Below are 23,287 nucleotides of genomic sequence, written 5' to 3'. Positions count from 1 at the left end.
CTAAGTAAAACCAACTAATTAAAGGAGGGCAGAGTGAATTCCAGAAGCCCCCCTTTGCCAATTCTGTATACTGACAACCACGATCTAGTTTCTTCAGTGCCTACATTACCAGGATAAGGACACTCTTGACATGGTAGTGCAAAATCCTCTGAAAGAAGTTGTGGCATGCCATGTCATCCCTTAAAATTGTGTATAGGAGTGTATTGATGATGTGCAGAAATGAACGTACCCCTCCAAAACAGAGGCAATAAGCACTGCTCCTCAGTGCACTTCTTCCATTTCAGTTACCCTGTAAACACTTCAACTGTTTATGTGAGTGAGTTTATGCAAATATAAATACTGTGTTGATTTGAACAACACAGAAGCCAAATCTTACATCCAAACACCTCTACCGTATAGGAGAGTTCAGCTCCAGAAGTCTGTTCTGCAATGTAAGCTCATCCCCAGTTTCTAGCGATACTGTGTTTCTATATGAACTGTAGTGAACAGATGGGAACAGAAATAATCTTTCTTCATTTCTTCTTAAGGTTACGCAGATACAGAGTCCTAGGGAGTAGCAGCTCGGACTCAGATCTTATCTCTCGTCTGGCTCAAATCCTACAGAATGGATCTCAAAGACCAAGGAGTTCTACCCAGTGTAAGAGTCCAGGATCTCCACATAGCCCAAAAACACCACCCAAAAGCCCTGTCATCCCCCGACGCAGTCCCAGTGCCTCCCCTAGGAGCTCTTCTTTACCCCGTACTGCCAGTTCTTCTCCGTCCCGGGCTGGGAGACCCCATCATGATCAGAGGAGTTCATCCCCACATCTTGGGAGGAGTAAATCACCTCCTAGCCATTCAGGCTCCTCATCTTCTAGGAGATCCTGCCAACAAGAGCACTGCTGCAACAAACCAAGCAAGAATGGTCTGAAAGGATCTGGCAGTTCCTTCCACCATTCCCCCAACACTAAGACTCCCACAGGAAAGAGCAAATCAACCACTAAGCTTAGCAGATAGGAACTGGGCCTTGACAGGTATAAAGCCTCCTCCTAAATCTGATGCATGTTGTGTCTGTGTACTGTGTATTTAAAAAAATAATGAAAAAAAGTATATTAAAAAAAAAAAAAAGGTGTTGAATCTGCGCTTTTTAAAGAAAGCAAGCATCATAAACTATTCATGAGAAAGCATTCTGTGTAAATAAGTGGCCAGGCATTGCCTAAGAGCAGGCAGCAAGCAGATCCGCGGAGGGGAAGTCGAGGCCAGGATAAGAATGACTAGGTAGTCAAAGAGGTGCAATGTTATTTAGAGTAAAAAATATCTCTAAGGTGAGTGTTTTAAAAAGATATTTATTTCTATGTTTTTAGTTTACCTAGCTAGATTTGGCCTAATTATTTAAGGCCTTACATACTCAAGGAGTATGTAAGAAAACCTGCAACGGTTATTCCCAAAATAACGTCACCACTTGGGAGATAAGTACTGCTCAAGCGTGTCTTTGCAGTTTTAAAAAAGCACACAATTTAGAAGATGGTGGTATTTCTACCTTATAAGCCTCTTCCATTTTGAGCTGCACACAACTCTGAGTCACTCAGTGCTCATCTTGTCCCTTGTCTGCTGTGGCACAGACTTTTACCTAAGGAAGTATCATATACCTTGCCTCTTCTTGACACTGATGACATTTTAAAAATTAATACTAACATTTGCCAAGATGCTTTTATAGCTATATTCTTTAGAAATCTGTTTAGTACTCATTAGGATCCAAGAAGCTAATTTTCAGTTCTATATCATACACTTCTTTAGGAGTCGTAGTGGGGTCCTTCAAACATAACGGTACAGCACCTTTTGCTATATTCAGAAGAGAATAGTGGGTAAGAATAGTAACGCACAAGAACGCAAGTGTGAGAAGGAAGCAGCCAGCTCTCCCTAATTATTCCTGATGTGGGAATGCTGGATGCATAGGAGACTTGTCAGTTACTGATCTGCTTGCTGTAGTCATATTGCCTCTCCAGCCAGCATCTGTGCTTTTTTATTTAACCTCTGCCAAATGAATACCTTTGGATTAAAAAGGGAATATTTTGTCTCTGAGCTAACACATTCTAATGCTGCATTAAAGCTGCCCTGGAGCTGCACTGAAGTTCACTTGCTTTGTCAGACTATGTTGATTTAATCTTTTTTAGTTTCTTACAATGAATATGTATATTGTTTCCCATATGTAATGTAGCACAGTGTGGAACCTTAATTTCATTCAGGTTTCAAGCACTACAGATGAATGCAATAGGTAGGGTATACCTGCTTTTTTTGAAGAAACTGTACCATTGGAAAGTCCTATTCCTTTGTATTATATTGTATAATAGGTGCTATACCAATAATTGCATGTCCTCATGATAAATTATATAATATAAATATTTATATATATACATACATGTATATGCTTATATAAACTCATTCTTTCTCATTTTTCATTTGTAATTTATGGACCACAAATAATACAGTTCCCTTTCTGTTAGTTACTGAATACTTTTGGCATTACATCTTCTATTTCCCCCCTAAAATTTCTGGAATGCACAAATTCTAGCAGCCTTTATACCTTGGTACAAGATTGAAGGACTGCTGATTTCTCAACCAGCCAATGTTTTGTCTTGCAGCTTGTTTTTTTTCTTTATAATTTTGTGTGTGCATTTGCATATGGAACAAGAAGAGAGACTCAGAAGTATTTTTATTTTTGATTACAGATAGGGCTCATTTTGATTTCATAATGTGAGTTCTAAATTGCTATGAATGCTCTTCATATACGAGCAGTGACAGTCAATGAATACCTAACAGATGAATGTGACAACAACAAATTCTATCTTTTCCTTCCTATTTTCTTCATGTTTCGTTAGGTATACCATAAAAAGAATTTGGTCCCATTGTGATATTTTTGCCTTGGGCACTGCTGGATTTATTTGTTAAGGTGGTGTGGCAGCCTATGATTATTTTTCCTCCCCTCTCCCTTATTTCTCCAAAGCATTTATTGTGGTCTTGTAAGTTTATTCCTATATTAACATGGTCAGTTTTAATAGGTACCAACTTCATGCATCCTTGCCTGAAACACTGAAGTCAAGGTGTTTATATTTTCTCTCCAGTGGAGCAGGATCCAGAAACAGGTAATTGCTTTGCAGGTGAGAAAGAATATAACACCCAAGGATTTTTTTATGCTGTCTTCAAAGTACAAACTTGTCCATTGTTACACATTACTATGTAAAATAAACCAATGCTGTAGAAATGCACTTGTACTTGAACTACTTGCCAATGTAAAAATAGTAAACTATGCCAAAATGGAGAAAGAGATACCAATCATGATTGATGACCCAGGCTTCTTTCAGTGCAGAAAAAGGTAGAAGGACTGTATATCCTCAGTTGCTTTTTGCTGTGGATTCAACAGAATCTAGTGAGAAAATCATGAAGATATGGATGGAGGAGTGATTGTGAATAACTTTATCTGAACTACCCACTCCTCTGGAGTTTTTTATTGCTTGATACCCTCCCCCCAGAAGTTTACAGAACTGCTTACTATAGTCTGACATAGCAGTCAGTTAATGTAGTTAGGTAGTGGTCAGCTGATCAACTCATACATAAATATTAGCTTAATATTTCTAGAGGGCCTGCATAATCAAGAACTCTGTAAGCTTCAATATTTGCATATGCAACTGACTCTGCATAAAACCACCGATGTACATGTGTGTGGCCCTTGTGCAGAGCGTGAATGAATGGTTTACGGAGGGTTATCTGCAACAACTTTTCAGGGACGGGGAAGATTTTTCTCCATTGTACAAAACGGTTAGTTATTCTGCATAGCACGCAGCAGCTTACACAGGGATTTTAGCTGGGAAACAATATAATTCAAGGAGCCGTTGCTTTGTCCTCTTCAAGCCTCCATTTCTTTGGAGGGCAGTGCAATGGAGCCATGACATGTAGCAGATGCAGATGCTGCACACACATTTCTTCTTTATGGCGTTTCCTGTGTTGTGGCCAGCACTTTGGAGTATTTTTTTAGAAAAATTGAGGCATGAAGCCTTTAAACTAAAATAGAACTTGAAAAGACTGAACATTTCACACTACTTTTGTGCTGTGATATTGCATGGTATTCTAAGTTGCAACCTCAAAAATCTATACTAATATTAATAAACCTCATTATTAATTATAAATGCCAATTACTACTTAAGTAAAACCCTGTTAAAAGTAATAGAAGGTGTGATACAGTAGAGCAACACTGGCAAGCTGTATGATGCTAGGCACCTATCTACTACTTGAGCAGGATCGGTAAGCATAGGAAATTTCAGTGCTCAATGGCAGGAACAATATGAGGTCTTAACTGCTAGTTATTTACAATTATTCAGGAGGTAAACCCCTGGGGAGTGACACGGGGCATTATAGCCACCAGCCACATCCTGGCTTGGGAAATCTGGTCATTCTTGCCTTGAAGCCTGCATGTTTGAGATTGAGCTTTCTCGCATACCTCACTAAACAGTCTTGATGTAAAGAGGAGGATCTGGTCCCATATATTTAAAATTTGCTTGAAATATTTTTCATCTGGAAAAGACTTGCAAGATCTCTATCATTTACAATTTGTAGTATCACGGTATTAACTATAGCTGGGAAAACACACAGTTTTGATTTTATATATATATATAAAAATATGCATTTGTACATAAGTGTATCTATATATACACTTATATAGATACTGTATATTCTCTAGAAACATATATACATACATATATATGTGTGTATATACATATAGATAGGAACAGTCTCAGCTATTGCATCCCGTTTACTAGAATTCATGTGCCAGAGTGAGCTGAGGCCTGTTATGCTTTGATTTGCTCTGATCTCCTCTTCATCTACCATAATTTTGCTATGCCCTAATTCTGATTCCGTGTCTTTTCCATATTACAAGGCCTGATCCTATAGTCCTACCTGGGCAAAACTCCCATAAGTCCTTCTTATTGCAGTAACATTTATGCAATGGTTGACTGTAACGTTTCTAAAAATACAGTTTCATTTTCTCTTCAGTGAGAATGTAGACAAAGCCAGACTTAAAGTACAGACGCTTTCCTGTAAGCAGAATTTTTCCATGATGGATTGGACATTTTTGTGGAACACTAAGAGACATAAAATCTGGTAAGAAGAAAGTGATTATTCCAGTTCCTTAAAAGGGTTTAATGGCAGACTAGGGATATATGCCCCCAATTTTTATATAGGTGTTAAACGAGAGAGGAATCTTCTGAAATGGAGCAGGAGAATTTTAGCTCAAAGTCAAATTTGTTTCACATTATAGGTCTATAATATATTGATCTTAATTTTTTCATGCAGGACTGTGAGGTGACGAGAGCGATGCCTACCTTGTCAATTCCAGTGAGCAAGGGGCTTCTTAGGTGTTTTAAGTTAACACCATTTTTCCCTGTGGCACATTCTCTGTATGCATTTCTGCTATAAGGAGTGGTCAGAGAACTGTGAGTTACAGAAATTAAAAGCCTTGACAATTATCCATGATTCCTTTCTTCAAGTGGTAAAAGCTTTGGATGCTCATTCCTATTTCTGAAACTTATGGAACAGGGCATAATATTTTTATTCTACTTTTAGCTAACTAAGTAGGCAGTGGACTGAAGAGTTTTGTTTGCTGTTTTGCTTTTGGCTGAAATGTCTGTTTGCAATTACTGCAATTTTCAGTAACCAGTAACACTGGTAAAAGGAAGCGAGGTTCAGTGTTTTGACTACATGCAGTAGGTAGGCATAGGGCATACATTTCTTAGCTAATACATGCAATTCGCATAAACACGCACCTCACAGAAGAATACCTCAGCTGTCTGCTTGAAGCCAGCCTTACCTACATTTAACAGTTGTAAAAGAGAAATTATATAAATCAGCCTGAATTGTGTAATAATTGTCTGGAATTATGCTGATACTGTCAAATGCTGAAAAGTTTTATCACTCACTTTCCTGTGGTTTAAATAATCAGGCTTTTAAATGTTAACCTTTAAGGTTTGTTTTGTTTTGCTTTTTAAAGAAAAATGCATAGGAGGGAGCATATTGTATTTGAAGTCTAAGGTATTAGCTTGGCTATTACTCTAGCCATCCAGGTTTGAACATGTAGGCTGGTTTTACTCTCCATTGCTGGGTAACACCTTCTATCCAAATAGCAGTAGTGACAAACTCAAATGTTAGCATATGTCATTTAGGTATTTTGCTCCTGTTTCTCCTCTGCACGAAGAGCTTGGATCCTTGCGAATTCTTGCTGGTTTTGTGCAGGTGAAACTTCCATTAAAATCAGTATAGGGTCTTGTTTTGAGTTGGTTTCCCCTGTTTAGAGGCTGAAGGAATAAACTCACTCTATAAATACCATATTTGCGGTTGCTGTATTTTAAATTGGGAAATGCTTATTTTTTAATAGTATTATGACATGACATGCCTTTTGCTCTCTCCTTTTGTGTAAGAATGACTGCTGAGAGCCAGCTTTGGCCAAGAGCACAAAGTGGTTCCTTCTGAAACAATACCACAAGTGGGCTACTCATAGGAGGTTCTGATCATCCACAGCTGTCTGTGGGAATTCAGGTGGAATTAATTTGAGTTACAGATGTTCATTTCCTTTTGAGATCACTTGATCTTTGGCCTAACTTTTATATAAAGGACCTATAGTACACAGCAGACAAGCTTGCTCCAAAAGATACAGTGTAATTAGTTTGGTCTGCCTGGCTTCAAATCCTTTTAAATCCGTATCTGCTGCGTGGCAGGCAAGTTTGACACAAGGTGAGGTGGGATTTTTTTTTGGCTATTTCACATCTTTTTTTTGTCTGACTGGAGATCTGGATTGGTTGCCTAACAGCCTTCTCTGCAACCTCTTTACTTTCCTTGGCTAGAAAGCAAGATTTGAAATTCTTCCCCAACCTCTAACTTTCTGTCCGTAGAGTCAGCCCAGAGGTGAGTTGCAGTGCTTGCGCTAACAGATGTCAATTTTCAGATGCTTTCCTATGAACATCCAATCTAGTAAATTAAGGAAATCACCAGCAATGCCTTCAGACAAGTACTGACTTTTTGAAGCTGCCAACACAATGGCTGCTAATCTAAAATCTCTGGGCAATGCCACAAAGAAAGAAACCTGTGTATTAATTAAAAATACAATGTTGTCGCCCTGTAAGAAATTAAGTACTCAATAGTAGAATCTGCAGAGTGATTAAATTAAGTGGAAAGTAGTTCCAAAATTGTTTGTTACCATTGAGGAAGACACATGTTGAGTCCTTCAAATTCTCTTGCTTAGCAATTACAGTTCTCTTCCCCTGCTTGGAAATCTTCTAAGCCATTCTGTTCCTTTTAAGTTTGCTCAGGCACCCAAGAACATAAAGAGTTAATGCCCTTGTAATGGTCATTTGTACATAAAGTTGTAATTATTTATTTTCTCATTTGTACCATATCAAGGCTTTGTACAATGTTTTACGTTTTGTTTTCAAATTATTTTGTATTTTATTTTTATAAACTGGTTCTAAATAAAATATTCATTCAGCATGCAAAACTTCAATTCTTGGTTGTATTTGTATAATGATTTAATTATTTATAAAGCTTCAGTTGAAATTTTTTTGATATTTTTTACTATAGTAGCCCTGTACTTTAAATGGAGAAAGAGCTTGGGCAGTGATTTTTTTGTTTCTGTTACAAGAAAGCAAAAAGCAAGTGTCTGTTGGTACTACTGCAACATGAGTCAGATGTTCATATTGCAAGTTGGAATGATTGGATCAATGGAAGTTTTACTGATTTAATAGGTTCATGTGTTCATAAGAATAGGGAAATTCAACCAGCCTCCTCAGAAACTTCCCTTTCTACTTGCTCTCGCTCTTATCCATACTGTCTGTATTCAGCCAAACAATAAATGATTGCCACAGCAAGATCAGATCAATTTTAATAACAGTATGGTGGATTCCAGCCTTGTCATTCTGAAAAGCCAGCTACTTCTTCCTTTTTTTTTTCCCCACCTTCAAAATTGTAATTTCTTATTTAGTCAGAGGCCACCATAATTGATTTATTTGGAGATGATCAGCTGCCTGCATGTAGTCTTTGAGCTTTTACAGCCTCTTGAGGAGACCTGTCGTCATCTGTACAATACGCTTAAGTGGCAGATAGCAGAGAAACAAATGAATGGAATTTTTTACTGAATCTGAGCAGTTTGTGCTATGTGGAAATGCAGTCTTAAGCTGCCGTTTGCTCTAGTTTCCTCCAAGATCATTTTTCTTTTTAGTAAAACTACGTAAAAGTACAGTATCATCACAGCTTATATTTGTGTTTTATGTGCCTGCATGTCTTAGTCCTTGTATGCTGTAGAAAATACCACTTGCTCCTTGCACAGCCGAACAAAGTTTTTAGGGAAGTGCAGAAGAATTGGAAAAAATACCCTGGATCTCTTGGCATTATAGCTGTTATGCCTTGTGTGTAAGGCAAATTAAAAGCCAACTCTGTCCCTGTTCAAATAACTGGCAGTATTTTCATTAAGCTTCACAACCAGTTCACTAGCTCTTGTCATTTATATAAACAGACCAAATTGCTTCACACGACAGGAAACAAACTGAGAATTCATTTACTCAGTAATTTCCAAGAAAGCTATGTTTCATGTTAAGAGCAGACAGAAATTTAATGGCATGCTTCTGGATGGTGTGTGCTTTCGGTGCTCCCAGCAGAACCATCGTTTGATCACAGAAAGGGTGCCTAGAGGAATCGCAAGCCAGCTATATTAATTTGAAGATGAAAATGACAAATTTGTGCATTCTGTACTGGTGACAGGTAGCTTGGTATCTTTCCTTGTTTAAAAATATTATGTAAATCTGGCTCATACCAGAAATGGAAGAATGTTTTTCATCTGGCTCCAGTACATGTTAGTGGTACAACTGACAGGATGGGGGAAAGAAGCAAGATCGGAGCAGAGACGCTGTGGCAGGTCTGTGTTGATGTCTGGCAGTTGTCTGACCACTGAAGTGTCTTTTAGCATTACCTGACTTGTCGTCTTTGTTCATACAGGAGATCCAATCTGCCCACTCTGCTCTTAGGATCTTGCTGCGCTTCTCCGCACTTGCGCTGTAGCTACCTCTCATTTGAATTTGTGCTCGGAATGTGAAAAAGCTATGTAGCAGCCACGAGTCAGCTCTTCCTAGAAATGCAGTAGCAAGTGAAAATCAAGAGTTAACAATTGGAGAAAGAATTGAAACACTGAAAGAAAATCAGACAAGTAAGAATTGGCTGTTGCAACTTGGACAAGCTCAAACTGCTGTCCAGAAGGACCAGGTAAACCTTAGATGACAATTTGTTAATCTACCTGGAATGTCACGGTAGCGTTAATTGGCTTTCTTTGTCCGTGAGAACAAAACAGAAACGAAGGGTGCCTTCTTCAGCTACAGAAAACACTGCTCGAGAGCCCATCGGTACTAATGGGGGAGAAATAATGCTTTCAACAGGTTAATTTGGAAGGCTTTTAAGAACATACAATCAAAAATCAGATTTCAAAGGATTCTTTCCTGTTTTTAAAACCAGCAATTTGTGAATAAGGTAATGATACCTGCCATCCACACCATCTCCTTTTGTGAAAGTAAAGCTGAAAATGGGAACCTCCTCTTCTTCAAGGCATTAATCCCAATTAACAATCTGCCGTACGTGTAGATGTTTTAATTTTGTGAGATATTTGCATATTTTATTCCATCTATGATAATGAAGGGAAACACTTGCCAGCAAGGTGACTACCCTGTGTTCATGTTTTATTAGGCAGCAGCTGTTGGTTTTTAAGGTTTATGTCTGTGTGATTGGTACATCATAATAGTATAGGGGCAGAAGTAAAAGAAAGTACTTAAAAGTACCTTTCATATGGCTTAGTGCTTTGTCAAAGTTGACTGCAAAAATGACGTGTCTTACCCTATGATTACATGTTCCTATGCTGCTAGGAGAGGGACAACTGCGCTGCCATTTGTATTTGCTAAATTCTTGCAGCAGGAACGCTTGTGCAAAATGACTGGAAAGCTACAGGCAGCTGGTCATTGCTATAGGCCAAATTTATCTGTAGAACTTGAGTACGGGCGATAAATGCTTAAGAAGAGGGACCTGCATGATTTTTCAGGTCATCAGATAAAAATGCAGGTGAAAGAGTTCTTGTTTCCCTGCCAGTATGGACACTGGACATATGAACACAACACCTCTGCTAATTTTCAATTATGCAAAGTAGAGCAACTCTAATGTATCAGCCTTAAACACATCTTAAGAATACTGCCAATGACAATAGTTTCCCCCAATCTAAATGTCAAAAGGAGATTTTATTTTTTAACATTAGGATAAAATTACTCCTTTGGGCTTGTTTCAGAGCTGACACTAAAGAGGTTACTTTTTGCTCCAACTCTCCCTTCTCTTTCTTGTTCCTTGGATATGCAGTTATGAGAATGGAAGATTTTACTCATCTCTCCAATAGGTGAAGATGAAAACTTCATAAACTATGCAGGAGCATTTGTTCTCTCTGGAGCAAAGTCAGCCCGTGCCTCCTGTAATTTATTTAACAGCAAATTTAACTTCCTTTTCACGTAAAACAATATGGAAACTTGTATTTCAAATGTTGTAGTATTGCTTCCAGAAGGCATGCAAAATCTGGTGAATATAAAGGCTGATTATAAACTATATGGGGAAAAATGACTCCATGTGAAAATCAGGCATCACTCATCAATTACTTTTTTTGCTGTATTTCTCTATTTTAATCATGTGACAAGATCCTACCCTGCTAGTGCAGTAAAACAAAATGCCTCTGAGGAGAAGGTGCATTTGATAAGCTGGGAATGAACAGCAGCCAAGTGGAACAATGCTGTATGAATCCTGAGGAGTACATTCATGAATCAACAGCTCAGTCCTAAACCATTCCTAGAGCAAGCAGGTATGACAAATTTTTCCTGTGATGCCCTGCACAGCTCAGACTTAGAAAAGCCAAAAACACAAAAAAACACCACCACCAAGCAAACACCCCCAACATTACAACTATGAGAAAAATCAAGTACTTCAACCAACTACTTCTGAGGTTTAATCAAAAAACTAAGCAACTTGTGTAAGACAGCTCCTGCTGCTAAGTAACCATGTTACTTTTTTACCTCACTCTCATGCCTTTTATTTTTCAAAAGGTCACATTAAACAAAGGATGATACAGACAAGAGTCTTAGTCAAAATAAATCTGTTTTTTTGTTTGTTTTTTTTTTTTTAAGAGAGTAAGAGGATAAAGAAAACAAAAGAAAATAATTAGCCAACTGCAACAGAGTTAACAAACAGGAGACCGGTAATTAGTGTTTAATGCCACCTATAGTGAAATGTTTCCCACTGGGAAAAACATGGGAGGCAAGTCCACTTTGCTCCTTTGAAGTCGGAGGCCGGAGCGGAACATACAACAGCACCTAACACCACAGTCACTTTACATATATTCAAGTTTTTACACATCTGCAAAACAGAAGTAGTAGCAGCCATTTGGATGTTCTTTCTTAATGGTTCTCAGGGGGGGCCTGGGAAACTCGGAAGGACCGGGTTCCTGGGACATGGAGCTGGAGCTGCAGCTGCTGCTTCTGCTGCTGCTTCCAGCCACCTGCGTTCTACCTCTGTCCTCAGCAGGGGAGACCTGGGGGGAGCCCGGGCTCAGGTACCCGGCTGTGGTCTGAGTAGAGGCGGTGGCGTACGTCGTTGGGCCAGTGTTGCTTTTCACATAGACGTTTTTGATAGCAACAAGTGTATGCGCCATGATGCTGAGGCTGTTACTCAGATCTTGCATGCCTTGCTGCAGCAGCCGAAGATTGTGGTTGACACTGTCAAAGCCAGACTGGATCACCTGCATCTGGGTCTGCTGAATCTGCACCAGGTCCTCTTCAGTTATTTCACTTTGGTCTGCCTGGGACCTGCCTTTTGTTTTGGCTTTTACTTTCCCAGAGGAACCACCACCTGATGTCCCCAGAAAAGGTAGCTGTTCTTGGCTAGGTGGAACCACCGCCATGTCCTCAGAGCTTTCTTCTGGCTCTACCACCTTCACTACTATTTCTTCTTTGAGGTTCATCTTCTCAAGACTGGATTGATGAGACGGGCCAGGATCGTTATTAAACCCTAGAGGAGATGAGGGAAGGGAAAACCAAAGGAGAGTCAGTAAGAAACTTCATGCCCTCAGTGGTCAGCAACATGTGTTCCCAGCCGCTAAGCGTTAACATTAACTAGTCCTTGAACCAAGACACTACAACTCGCACTGCATTATCTTTGCTGCTTTTAGAATGCGTATTACCTCAGTAGGTGGGAAGAAAACCATAAAGGCGCCTTCACCAGCTAACCATATACGTGCATACTACAAATCCCTCACCGGCCCCACCACAGAAGCCAAGTTTTAGGTTCCAAGAGACAAAGTTCACTGCAAGCTCATTTCATGCTCTACCGGGCACGCGGTCACTGCTCACAGCATTGCTGAAACACTGCGATTGCAAGAAATCCCTTGGTATCGAGGGTGATGGTGTCAGCGCACTAAGGCGATGTCTCTCCGGTACGCGCTCCGTTACGCTCCTGCGGCACCCGGCGCGGCCGAGCACCGCACGCCGTCCCGGCTTTTTGCATTTGCAGGAGTTAAGCGCTACGCAGGTGAACACCGGCGGCGGGGGTCTAACGCCTCACAGACGGGCACCTACTACGAGAGGGGGTTTACTCTTCGGTGCCGCCCTGATGCGCTTCTACGACCGCCGGCACGCAGTCTCCCGCTTCTGGGCGCGCGTCTTTTGCACCTCCAAGGAGAGCGGGTGGTGCTCCGAAGCGGACATTTTCAAGCGGGGCTGGGAGCCTGCCGCCGCCGCCCTCCCGCCCCCGGAGCCCGAGGAAGCGGCTGCCGGGCGGAGGGTCCGGGGCAGCGCCGCGGGGGCCGGGTCCCGCACTCACCCATCTCCCCCACGACGGCGCCGGGCAGCTCCAGCGTGTCGATGCCGCCCACGATGGGCACGGCCTCGGCGGGCAGCAGGGAGCCGTAGGCGCGGTGGTGGTGGTGGAGGTGGTGGCGGCGGGCGGGCGGCGCGGCGGCGGGCGGCATCTCCTCGGGGGCCAGGAGGAGGCCGAGGGCGGCGGGGCCCGGCGGCCCGCAGCCCTGCGAGAGGCGGCAGAGCTTGCTGCGGTCGCGGCGCTTGAGGTCCCGCCAGCGTTTCTTCAGATCCTCCACGTCGCGGGGGCAGGCGGCCACCGGGTTCACCTTGTGCCGGATCAGCTCCCACACCTTCCGCTTCTGGCCCGGGGAGGCGCGGCCCGGCCCCGCCGCGAACAGCAGCTGCTCGTGTTTCAGCACCTGCTCGATCAGCACCTCCGTCTCTGCCTCGTTGAAATTCGCCTTGCGCCGCTTCGGCGAGTCTTCGGCCATCCTCCGCCGCGGGGGGGCCCGGCGGGCGGGGGGCCACTGCCCCTTCTCCCACCCCCCCCGACCCCCACCCACCCCCCTCCCTCCCTCCCCGCCCCGGCCGGTGGGCGCCGCCGCCGCTAGGCCGGGCCCGGAGCCCCGCCGGGGAAGCAAATACCGCGCATGAGAGGAAAAGACGCGCACAGGCCGGCGCAGGCGCCCCGTGCCCCGCGTGTTGACATGAGGAGGGGGCCCTGCCCGGCCCCCGCCCGCCTCCCACGGCGGGAATCCCCGCCGCCCCGCCCCCCCCCCGGGTGGGTGGGGACACAGACCTCGCCCGGCCACGCGTGGGTTGTGCGCGTGCTCGGTCAGCGGTGGAGGGGGGCGTGGGGGGGTAGGGAATGGCGACTGTTTTGGAGCTGCTGCTGCAGGAGGAGGTGGCGGTCAGCGCCGTGGTGCGGTGGCTCCGGCACGGGCCCGGCCACCGCTCCGCTGAGGTAACGCGCGGCGGGTCGCCCGCCCGTCCCTCCCTCCCTCCCCGGCGCCCTGGCTCCGGCGGGGCCGGGCCTGCCGCCGCGCCGCCCCCCTCAGCTCCCGCTGCCGCCGCGGGCCGGGCCCGCGCGGGAAATTTTTGTCCGCCGCGCCGCTGTGAGGGGCGAAGAACGCGCGGGTCAAGCCGCGTCCCCCCTGAGGGGCCCGCCAGCGGCCGGGAGCGGGGGCCGGAGCTCTGTCGAACCGCCGGCGGCACCGCCCCCGCCGCGGGCGGGCTCTGGGCAGAGCGGCGGGAAGGCGAGGCCGCCGGCGGGGGAGCTGCCGCCGCCGGGAGCAGCGCTGGCAGAGCCGCTAAAAGCCGCGGGGCTGAGCCCGCTCGCCGGGAGCTCAGCGCCGCCTGGGCCGGGCGGTGGCGCCGGGGCTGAGGCGGGGCGGGGAGCGGGCATCCCGCGGGCGCGGCGCGGGAAGCGCGGCGCCTCGGTCCCCCGGCTGCCGTGCGCTAGTGGGGACCGAGGGGAGGGGAGGGCGGGCGGGCATCTGGTGTCCTGAGGAAACGCCACGCCACGCTTCCCGCGTCTTTGGCGGGGAAAGTAACGGCGAGAGGCGGGTGAAGCTGTCGCCAGCGCCGTGGGGGCAGCCGGCGCAGGCCGCCTGCAGCGCCCGGGCTTTGGGACGAGGGCTGGAGCTCCCAGGCGCGGCGGGGAGCCTGGGGAGAGCGGAGCGGCTCAGGGGGGCTGGGTGCCTGAGGGAGGGCACGGTGCCTGGCCCTGTGCAGACTCCGCGTTATCTCCCGCCTGGTTGCTCCTCCTGCCTGTATGTTGAGGACGATCTTTCAGGGCTGGGAGAGGGTCCTTGCTGGGCTTGAGTAGGCTGAGTTTTGCCATATGATACGGCCGGAGAGTTTGGGTTCCTGTGGTAATAAAAGCATTTGTAACTGTAGATGGACTATAAGTGCTGGTATTTCATCAATAACATAGAGAAACAATTTGTATTTAAACCATTTTCTGCCTGAGCCGCTCAGAGCATGTCATCTAGTATTAATTGAAATCAAAACTCACTGGTGTCACCCACGTGAGTTAGTCGAGTATCTCTGTCATCCTAAACCTGTGCGGGAAGAAGGGACCAGCATTTCACATTGTCTGCTGTTTCCTAAACCGTGACTTGCAGAAGCAGACCCGTGGAGGTTATGGAGTTTGAGATGCTGGCAGCTCAGCGAGCACTGCGTGGGTGAGGGGTGCAGAGGCCGAAGTTTGTCCTTGCAAGGGAGTTGCTAACCACCTTTTGCTGCAGGGAGCAGCTCAGTTGCTTCAGTGTGAGAAAGCAAGTGGGAGGCTTGCAGCTGGCAGCTGCTGACAGGTTGCTGTTAGCCAGCGGTGGAGGAACCAAACCTCTGTGAACTTGCACAGAGAAAGATGAGTGAAAGCAGATTGTGCTCTGAAAAGTTGGAGAAACTACCTGACCTCGTGCATATCGTCAGACTGTAATTTTCTTTGTGCCTCTACACTAAACCCGGGAGGCACTTGAGGAAATGGTAGGCTATGTCTTGCTCTAGCTTTCATCATAGCAGTTTTGGGTTGGAGCTGATAAGAAGTTGGGTTTTCTGACACCTCGCAAGGTCTGTGTTCTGACCTGTTTTTTTTTCTGACTTAGCGTCCTAAAGCAGTGAGCTTTGGCTGCTTGGCTCGTTATCCAGGCTGTGTTGGTGTCTCCTGCTTCTCCAGGAAGCTGAATTGGTCTCACACTTTCACATATGAATTTCAGCATAGGTGCTGAGTACTGTAGGAGTCCAGGCATGGCCATGCTTTCACTGCCTCCTTTCATACAAAAAAGTCCTTCAGAAATAGCATTTGGTCTCTTGACTTTTCATCTAGTGGAGGTGTGAATATAAATGAACGGAAATATGTGTGCAGTGATTTTAATCTTAGTGAGGAATAAGTTGCTGCCTGTGAGAGCTTCTTCTGTATTTGTTGTGAATGTTGCTGGATCCCATTGAGAGGAAATGGAAACCTGGTGCAGTATTAGGAACAAAAGAAATTTTACCCAGTGTACAAAACTTTGAACTGTGCATGCAACATGAGGTCTTTTTTTTTTGTCTAGATTGACCCTTGTAAGGTCACCACCACTTGTTTAGATTTTAAGTGTGTTGAGTCTGTGGAGGGCTTTTTTCTTTGTTTAAGTTTCTTAAGTATAAACTTCATATAAAGATGCACAGTCTCTGTTTAGACCTCTGTGATGTCTCAAGGGAGCAAAATTACTTAATTGAAATGGAAGAGCATCTTTGATCTTGTATTTGGCACTGCAGGGCTCAAAGTGCTTGAACAGTTGTTGCTGCAGCACCCCTCTGTGGAAACAGGTGGCGTTCACAGACAAATAGGGGACAGAAAAGTTGTAGATTTTCGATTTTTCTGTTGGAATCCGCTGTTTCAGGGTTGATGACTTTGAAACGTTGGACTGAGGGGTGCCAGTTGCTCCATGTTCTTCCTGGCCATTGCTTCAGTAAGTTTGATGCTTTCATGGAACATTTCCACCGTTTCCCAGTTGGAGACCAAAGTGAATGACGCCATCTGAAAACTTCTGCCAAAATGGCTTGTGTGGAGGCTGAGTTTCAGATCTATGATCAGCGCTAGGGTCGCTTGAATTTCAGTGGCCTGCTTTGACAAGTCATGGCTTTTATTGTGTATTGCAATCCCACGGTTACTACTTGAGTGAGTCTGGGCATATGGAAAGAAAGAACAGGGTAGCATCATTGTGTTAATGTTTTGTCCTCTTTCCTTGTAGGAGAACCACATCCATGAGAAGCTGGTACCTCTTAGTTTGCTTCAGAAAGACTTTGTGCCTTTTCTGCTAAATTTTTTAAGGGAACAGACCAGCCAGATCTTGACTAATGGACCCTCTACTCCTGCTAAAACTCCTAATTCCAAGGCCCATGGGAGCCCAAGGACAGGATCAGAAAGGAGGGCAGGCCATGCAACCAGCAGCCGAGTGCAGCTCTTTTCCCAAAGGACTTCGGTGACCACCTGCACCACAGACACCAGCTTTTCTCCCGCTGCAGCATCCAGCAGCTCCTCTTCCTTTTCTGGGTCAAACCTGTCTAGCTCTTGCGGTGACTTCCCTAGCACGGTCTCCAGTAGCAGCCCGAGCTTTGGGTACAGCCCTGTGCTGAACCCTGGTGAGAAGCGGTCATCTCAGAAGGCCAGCCTGGGGAGCTTCCTCGCAGCCGCGCCCGAAGCCCTGCCAGCGAGACGAGGCCGAAGGAAAGGCAGCAGCTCAGTCAGTGCCTCTGGCCGGCAGGTAGCTCGGGATCTGGGGCGTTCCCTTGCTGAAGAGGAAGACGGAAAGAGCGACAGTGTGTCGTGGAGTGGAGGGAGAAGGAAGCGGAGTGAAGTGCCTCTTACTTCTGCCAGATCCCCACCCAGCCAGCTAAACCTTAACAACTTGGAGGAGTTTCCGCCCATGGGTGCTGCCTCTGGCTGGACAAAGTAAGAGCAAGTCTGCCTTGCTGTCTCATTCGGACTGTGCTGCCAGGTTACTGTTCCTTGACTAGCTCATCCTGTTGTGCGTGCCGAGATACAGAAGATGCTGTAAGAAACAATACCTGGGGGTGGCTGCTGGGCTCCTCGGTCAGAACTGCTTTGTTACGGTTTTCACGTAGGGGATTATTGCCTGACTTCAGTGGGTAGTCAGGTTTCTACTCTGTGAACTCACCCAAGATGCCTCTTTAGCTTCTCACTTGTGATGCTGCCTGCAGCTCACCGGTGCACACACCAGCTGATACGGAGCTGAGCACATCTTTGTCCTTGCACGTTCTAACAAGTCAGCGTTATCTTGTCTCTTCACATTTCTCTTTTAAACACAATAACAATTGCTAACGAATTGCTGTCCTGGAAGGCTCTTCAGCTTGACTGATGCTAGCTAAAAAGCTTTTGGATTGACGTTATGTGGCTTCTGGTAACAGATGTTAGCAGAACAGCTAACTTTGTGCAGCTTTGTTTGTGCCCTGTGATTGTGGACAAAATAGCTAGCTGATGCCTGTATTCTCTCTGGTCTGTAGCAAGCCCTGGTCTCCTTGGTGACTTTGCCTTAGCTTCTGGGCAGCTGTTTGTGTTGTGGTTGTCTCAGACCTTTTCTCTTTCCCTTCGAGATTTTACTCTTTAATTTCCTCATTACCGAATACAAAGCTTTCATGTCAGCCTGTTTGCTCCATGGTAGGCACTCGTCTCTGAAAGTGGGACTTTGGAGTTGGACACACAAAATTCCATCTGAAAATTGATGTGTCTGTAAGTCTGTACAGTAGATTCAGATGCTGGGTCTAGGTGATGCCCCAGCTGCTTTGGCCAAGGGAGATAAGGTGTGTTTCCAGCATAGACAGTAAGTCTCTTCCTCGACTGCACTATGCTCAACTAGGAAAAAGAGTGAGGAGAGGTCACAGAATGTTTGGAAGCCAACACTTTAGCAATATGGAGAACACCATAGCAATTCATATGTAGCAATCGGTATTTTCTTGAGAAGTGTAATGCTTTATGTTTGTGTATCTCATTTCTAGTATGTCTCTTATTGCAGTACAGAGCCTTTTCCTGAAGGACAAATCTAGGTAGTTTATGCAGGAAGGATGGGTTTCCCTAAACTTAAAGGGCCTATGGTAACTCAGGAGCCTGGACTCTTACTGTTAGACAGTGGCAGCTTGATTGGTTGTTTTCTGTTGGTGTTTTTTTTTTTTTTTTTTTAATGTTTTGGGTTTTGGTTTTGTTTTTTTTTTTTTCCTTGTCATGTTAGAAACTGCTGGTGAATTAAGAGTCTTACTAAAATGAGGCATATTCTGTCCTCTCAAATTAGAAATGTTTAGGTGAGTTGTGTGGCATCGTGCTATCTGTTCCATGGCTTGATGATTGATAATTTTTCAGCAAGGGTCAGCAGGCTGGTTTTAGCAGTAGCTCTGTGACTTTTTACTCAGTGACCAGAATAAAGTCAGCAACTATATGTACAGTTCAGAAGTTCAATATCCTGACTCCATACCCATTTTATTATAGCATTAGGTTCTTCTGGAAGAGTTGCATGCATATCTGTCTCGAGACCTAATTTTTTTTGGTCTTTAGCTTGATTTCAGTGGAATTGCTTCTCACTTTTTCAGCAAAAGCAAGCCATCAAGGCGAATCAACCCAACTCCTGTAAGTGCTGAGCGACCCCTCTCAAAACCAAAGATGTGTTTCACTTCTACGCCCGTCAGCCAGTCTCCAGCTACTCGATTTTCATCTGGGTCAAGCCTTGAGGCCTTTACTGCTGTCCAGGAAGGAAACCTTACATCTGTGATAGGCAACAGCCTTCAAGAGGAGAGGGAGATGCTGAAGAAAGAACGGTACAGTCTGAGCAGGGTGGTGACAGGCTTGTATTGATTCTTAATTCTCTTGTCTTAAGGTGATACCAATATCAGAGTGGAAATGACCAGAAAAATATGCAAAACAGTTACTGGTGACCTTAATCCAGAATTTGCCGAAAACCAGGTGTGACTCTGGTATCAGACTAGGATATTAATGCAGCTAGCTCATGTTTGTCTTTTAGAGATGTGCTGACTCTGGAACAATGACCCTCACTCCATCCTCAGAAGTTTACTCAGTCTTCACTGCTCTCTTAAGAGTGTTTCGTCATGGGCTTGCATGTGTGGCTGTCCCCTGTGCAGCTTTTCTTAGATTGCACAGGCGAAGTGAGTGGGTTTGAGCTGGTGTAATGAGGCTGTGTTTGAAGATTGTGCCTGTGATGGAAGGCATAGTCTGGTTTGAAGAAAATGTGATGCAAATGTGGGGAAAGTGTTAATGACTTTGCAAGGTAGGCAGACTAACACAAGCTTGCAGTCAAAGAAAGCAGCATGTGGGTAGCATGAGATTCTGTTTTAAAGTTACTACTGCAGTTATCTGTTGAAAATTGTGTGTGCTGGGAGATGAGATGAAGTCTAGCTTCTTATTTTGTCTCTGCTGTTCAGTTAGTGTGTGACTTTCATTCTCCGTAAAATTACTGTTAGCCTGTGAGGATTGAAAAAAACAAAGCGTAGTGGTAGAGAAACTATTGTCTATGATTGCTGTTCTTTGTAGGTTTTGGTTTTTTGGGAAATTCCTTGGGACGTATGGGTGGAATTCTTTTCCTGCTAAGCCTTGCAGTTCACTTCAGCGGGACCAGAACTGGCTGAGACAGACCCAACAGCATCTCACGAGTCACTCTTTGTAAGACTGTATATGAACTGCTCAGAATTCAAACCTGCCTCTCTGCACTTCAGCAAAGTACCTATTCCAGTCTGAATTCTACCTGAAATGTCCCACTAGTCTGAAAACTAAAGTAGGTGAAATAACAGTATGTGTGCTGGATCTTGCCCAGGAGGTGATCTCATCTAACACATCATGCTTGAGAGCTGCTGTTGTGTCCTCAGTAGTGGTGGAGAAGTGAGGTACAAAATTAACGCAGCCCCCAGCCAAGTGGGTCACTGAGCAAGGGCAAAAGTGAAATTCATGCTGAGGTAGAGAACAACACTGAGGCAGAAGTGAATCAGTATCTAACTGCATTATCAGTCTTGCCTTAGTGGGTTTACAAGGTGCTTAACAAATAATTTTCTTCAGTTCTGTCAGGTGCTTATGTGCAAGGCAGGTGTTACTAAGTAACCTTTCTACTCCCATTTTGGGGCTAATTTGTTCCTCTTCACAGCAGTTCCTCTAGAAATAGGCCAATAGAAGTTCTTTGCTGCAGATAAAAATGTTCCTGTCTTCCCCACGGCCTTTAAATTGACATTCAAAGATTTTATTTTTGAGACAATGTAGTAAGAGGTGGGATGATGTTAAAGGTGTGGATGTTCCATTGGGATCTTTAATGATCATTTGATATTGCTGTTACTGGTGCTTTTCCTGCTTCTCGTGTGTCTTATGTATGCCACACTGCTGCTGCATTTTGGGTGACCTCTGTAGGTATATTTTTTTATAATGTCTGTATATTTAGCTGAGTGATCACTGTTGATTTAGAATCCAGCAATTAAAGTAGTTTGTTCCTTCAGTCATTTACCTTGCCAGTATGGGATTTCATCAGCTGTTGCATTGCCTTTCCTCTTAGTAGAAATTTGATCTTCTCAGGGCATTGTTAACTTACAAATATGTCTGAAGGTATGGATGTGAACCTTATTTTCATAGATTTTGTAAAGTGTCTATCTTTCAGAAATTCTACATGTGATGATTTTTTTTTTTAGGACTCAAGTCTCTAACAGATTGCATGTCCTTAACAAATACCAGTTTAGATGAGAAGCAGTAACATAGGCTAGTTAGATAATTTGGTCAAAGTGCCACACTATTTTAGCAGAGTTGGAATTTGAATGTGATTCTTTTGAGTCTTTTGATTGTTAGCCCCAAGATCCTTTCTCAGTAAGGGAGACGAGTTAAATTACTATCATGCTAAACACTTCTTTAGACTGTGTAAATGACATGGTTAGTTATTGCAGCAATTCCTTCATGCTAGACTGCAAGAGAAAGACCTCTTCTGGCTGCGTGGCTGCCACGTATCATCTTCAGTCACATGGTGTGTTGCTGCTCTTGAATTTCAGATGCAAATTGCTGCACCAGGCATCTTCTCCTGCAGGGATATCTCTTGATCCTGGTACTCCTACTAAGCCTAGCTACACTCGCAGTGCTAGCCTTCCTGCAGAAAGCCATCTGGTGACCTGTGCAAATCCTACTAAAGTTTCCTGCAAGAAACAGCTGGAGTATCTGGCGCAGCTCTATTCATCGTGTATAGCAGGTGAAGACCCAGAAGATGTGAGACTGACCTTTCTTTGAGCTTTGAACTTGCCTGTGTGTGGTGAGAGGGGGAGGCAGATGGGAAGTGAAAGTTGTGGGTCAGTTACAGTGTAGAAACAAATAACATCTGGAGAAATAAGCTAAGGCAACACAGTTATTAGAATAAATGGATACTGGGTATAAGTTTAGGGAAGGAGGTGGACCTGAGGCACTACTCTGAGCTGCAGTAGGCTGATGTTGTACGGCCTTATCTGAAACCAGACCCTTCCCTGACACATCTTTCCAGTAATTCCCATACTGATTTACACTGTGGCTGTGTGTGGGGAGGGAGTTCTTTGCCGACTCTGCCATAGAACAGGTATCTGTCTTTTTACCTTTGTTTAATAAAGCAGGTCAATACTGAATATCCACCTTTAGTATCCGATTTCTTCTCTTCCAGAAAACCTGGTACCAAATATTTTTCTGGAGCTCTTTTTTGTTCTGCAGCTGTTGACATCTAAAGGCACTTCTACTGCAGAAGATGGGGATAGTGACCTTGAAGTCAATGAAAGAAGTAAAGGTAAGCAATAGTATTGAGAGGAAAGAATGTTACTTCCGTGGAATGATAATGTGATACAGAGTAGTTGCCTTTAGCTTAGACAGTTAGTCTTAAATTCCATAAAAGCACCTTATTAACACTGTGGGACTCGCCTGAGATGCAGATGAAAATCATGCATGTATGAGAAGTGCTTCTGCAGTATGATACAGTGGCATTGCTAGATAGTGGTTGAATCTAGTTTTCTGCTATTGTGTAAGATTTGCTGTAGCTGCTTGCTAACGCTGACTTTCAGAGAGAACAACAGATATGCTAAAGTTTCTCCCCCATTGGCCCTTCCAACTCAGAAGTGCTGTTGATCTCCTGTGTGTTTCTTAAATTTAAGGCTGGGTTATGAGTGCATGGGATCCACCCATATAAATGTGTAATTGTTGCATTTGTTTTTTAGCAAACTCATCCTTAAGCTTGATGCACTTAGTACTTTCAGACAGATATAAAAACCAAAAGAGTAACTTTAACATGAGACACCTCGCCCTGCCCCCCCACCCCCTCCCCCCTCCACTTCAATTTGGTTGACCTTTGTTTTGCCACTCACTGATTCTTAGGGCTGAGATTAGTCTCCCACTATGGAAACAGCAACTGATGACTGCTTGCAGTTGGTCTGCTTTTTGTCCTGGATCTGCTTAATGTTGGCCAGAGCGTTGAGAAGGAGTCTTTTGTTTCCCATACAGCATTTAACAATTCAGTTGCCATTAGTGTAGGAATGATAGTGACAGGGGGATTTGTCTATTCAGATGGCAGGGAATGGCATCTTCTGGACATTAGATACTGGTCTGGAAGACTATTTTTGGGTATGGCTATTCTTACTTTCCTTGAGAGCTAATTGTTGGTCTTGTAGTTTATAAATAGTGATAGGTGCTGTTGTCTCACATTTCTTTTTTTCCCTTAGATGTGTCGGGGAGACAGCATTTCCGAAGTGTGCACAATTGTGTTTATTTTGCTGTTCAAGTCCTGGATTATCAGTATGAGTGAGTTGAATATCATTTTTTCCTCCGCTCGTGTCTGCAGATGTGTGTGAGACTAAGCAAGTGTGCTTGGATTTTAGAGCTTTACCACTTCCAGGCATGGGATTGTTAATTT

General features: G+C 44.4%; 3 protein-coding genes across 10 annotated transcripts in view; 2 read left to right on the top strand and 1 right to left on the bottom strand.

The window, feature by feature from the left end:
- TTBK2 (tau tubulin kinase 2) overlaps positions 1 to 7,522 on the top strand; it is a 103,843-nt gene extending 96,321 nt beyond the window's left edge. For all 7 annotated transcript variants that reach the window (XM_042790846.1, XM_042790845.1, XM_032984609.2 and 4 more), the window contains one exon: positions 528 to 7,522. In XM_042790846.1, the coding sequence (XP_042646780.1) occupies positions 528 to 996 (469 nt within the window). In that variant the 3' untranslated portion in view covers positions 997 to 7,522. The remainder of the gene's footprint in view (positions 1 to 527) is intronic.
- A 3,766-nt stretch (positions 7,523 to 11,288) lies between these two features.
- On the bottom strand, positions 11,289 to 13,431 carry LOC116959588. The gene is made up of 2 exons (XM_042790850.1): positions 12,913 to 13,431; positions 11,289 to 12,102 (listed from the first exon to the last, which is right to left on the bottom strand). The coding sequence occupies exons 1-2, from the start codon at positions 13,379 to 13,381 to the stop codon at positions 11,444 to 11,446; spliced, it is 1,128 nt and encodes a 375-aa protein (XP_042646784.1). The 5' UTR covers positions 13,382 to 13,431; the 3' UTR covers positions 11,289 to 11,443.
- A 295-nt stretch (positions 13,432 to 13,726) lies between these two features.
- CDAN1 (codanin 1) overlaps positions 13,727 to 23,287 on the top strand; it is a 33,498-nt gene continuing 23,937 nt past the window's right edge. The window contains exons 1-6 of one of the 2 annotated variants that reach the window (XM_042790847.1): positions 13,727 to 13,854; positions 16,628 to 17,328; positions 18,978 to 19,202; positions 21,420 to 21,613; positions 22,052 to 22,171; positions 23,097 to 23,175. In XM_042790847.1, the coding sequence (XP_042646781.1) occupies positions 13,759 to 13,854; positions 16,628 to 17,328; positions 18,978 to 19,202; positions 21,420 to 21,613; positions 22,052 to 22,171; positions 23,097 to 23,175 (1,415 nt within the window). In that variant the 5' untranslated portion in view covers positions 13,727 to 13,758. Of the gene's footprint in view, positions 13,855 to 16,627; positions 17,329 to 18,138; positions 18,198 to 18,977; positions 19,203 to 21,419; positions 21,614 to 22,051; positions 22,172 to 23,096; positions 23,176 to 23,287 lie in introns of those variants that run through there. The other variant, XM_042790848.1, reaches the window with a different exon arrangement.

The sequence above is a fragment of the Tyto alba genome, unplaced genomic scaffold (assembly GCF_018691265.1).
Source record: "Tyto alba isolate M040663 unplaced genomic scaffold, T.alba_DEE_v4.0 Super-Scaffold_18, whole genome shotgun sequence".
Lineage (NCBI taxonomy): Eukaryota > Metazoa > Chordata > Aves > Strigiformes > Tytonidae > Tyto > Tyto alba.
This window is presented reverse-complemented; position numbering and strand designations above follow the sequence as displayed.

Excerpts from the sequence above, each read along its gene's own strand:
- LOC116959588 (XM_042790850.1), bottom strand. The coding sequence starts at position 13,381 with ATGGCCGAAGACTCGCCGAAGCGGCGCAAGGCGAATTTCAACGAGGCA. Across the intron at positions 12,103-12,912 it reads CGCCGTCGTGGGGGAGATGG|GGTTTAATAACGATCCTGGC; the intron begins GTGAGTGCGGGA and ends CATCTCCTCTAG.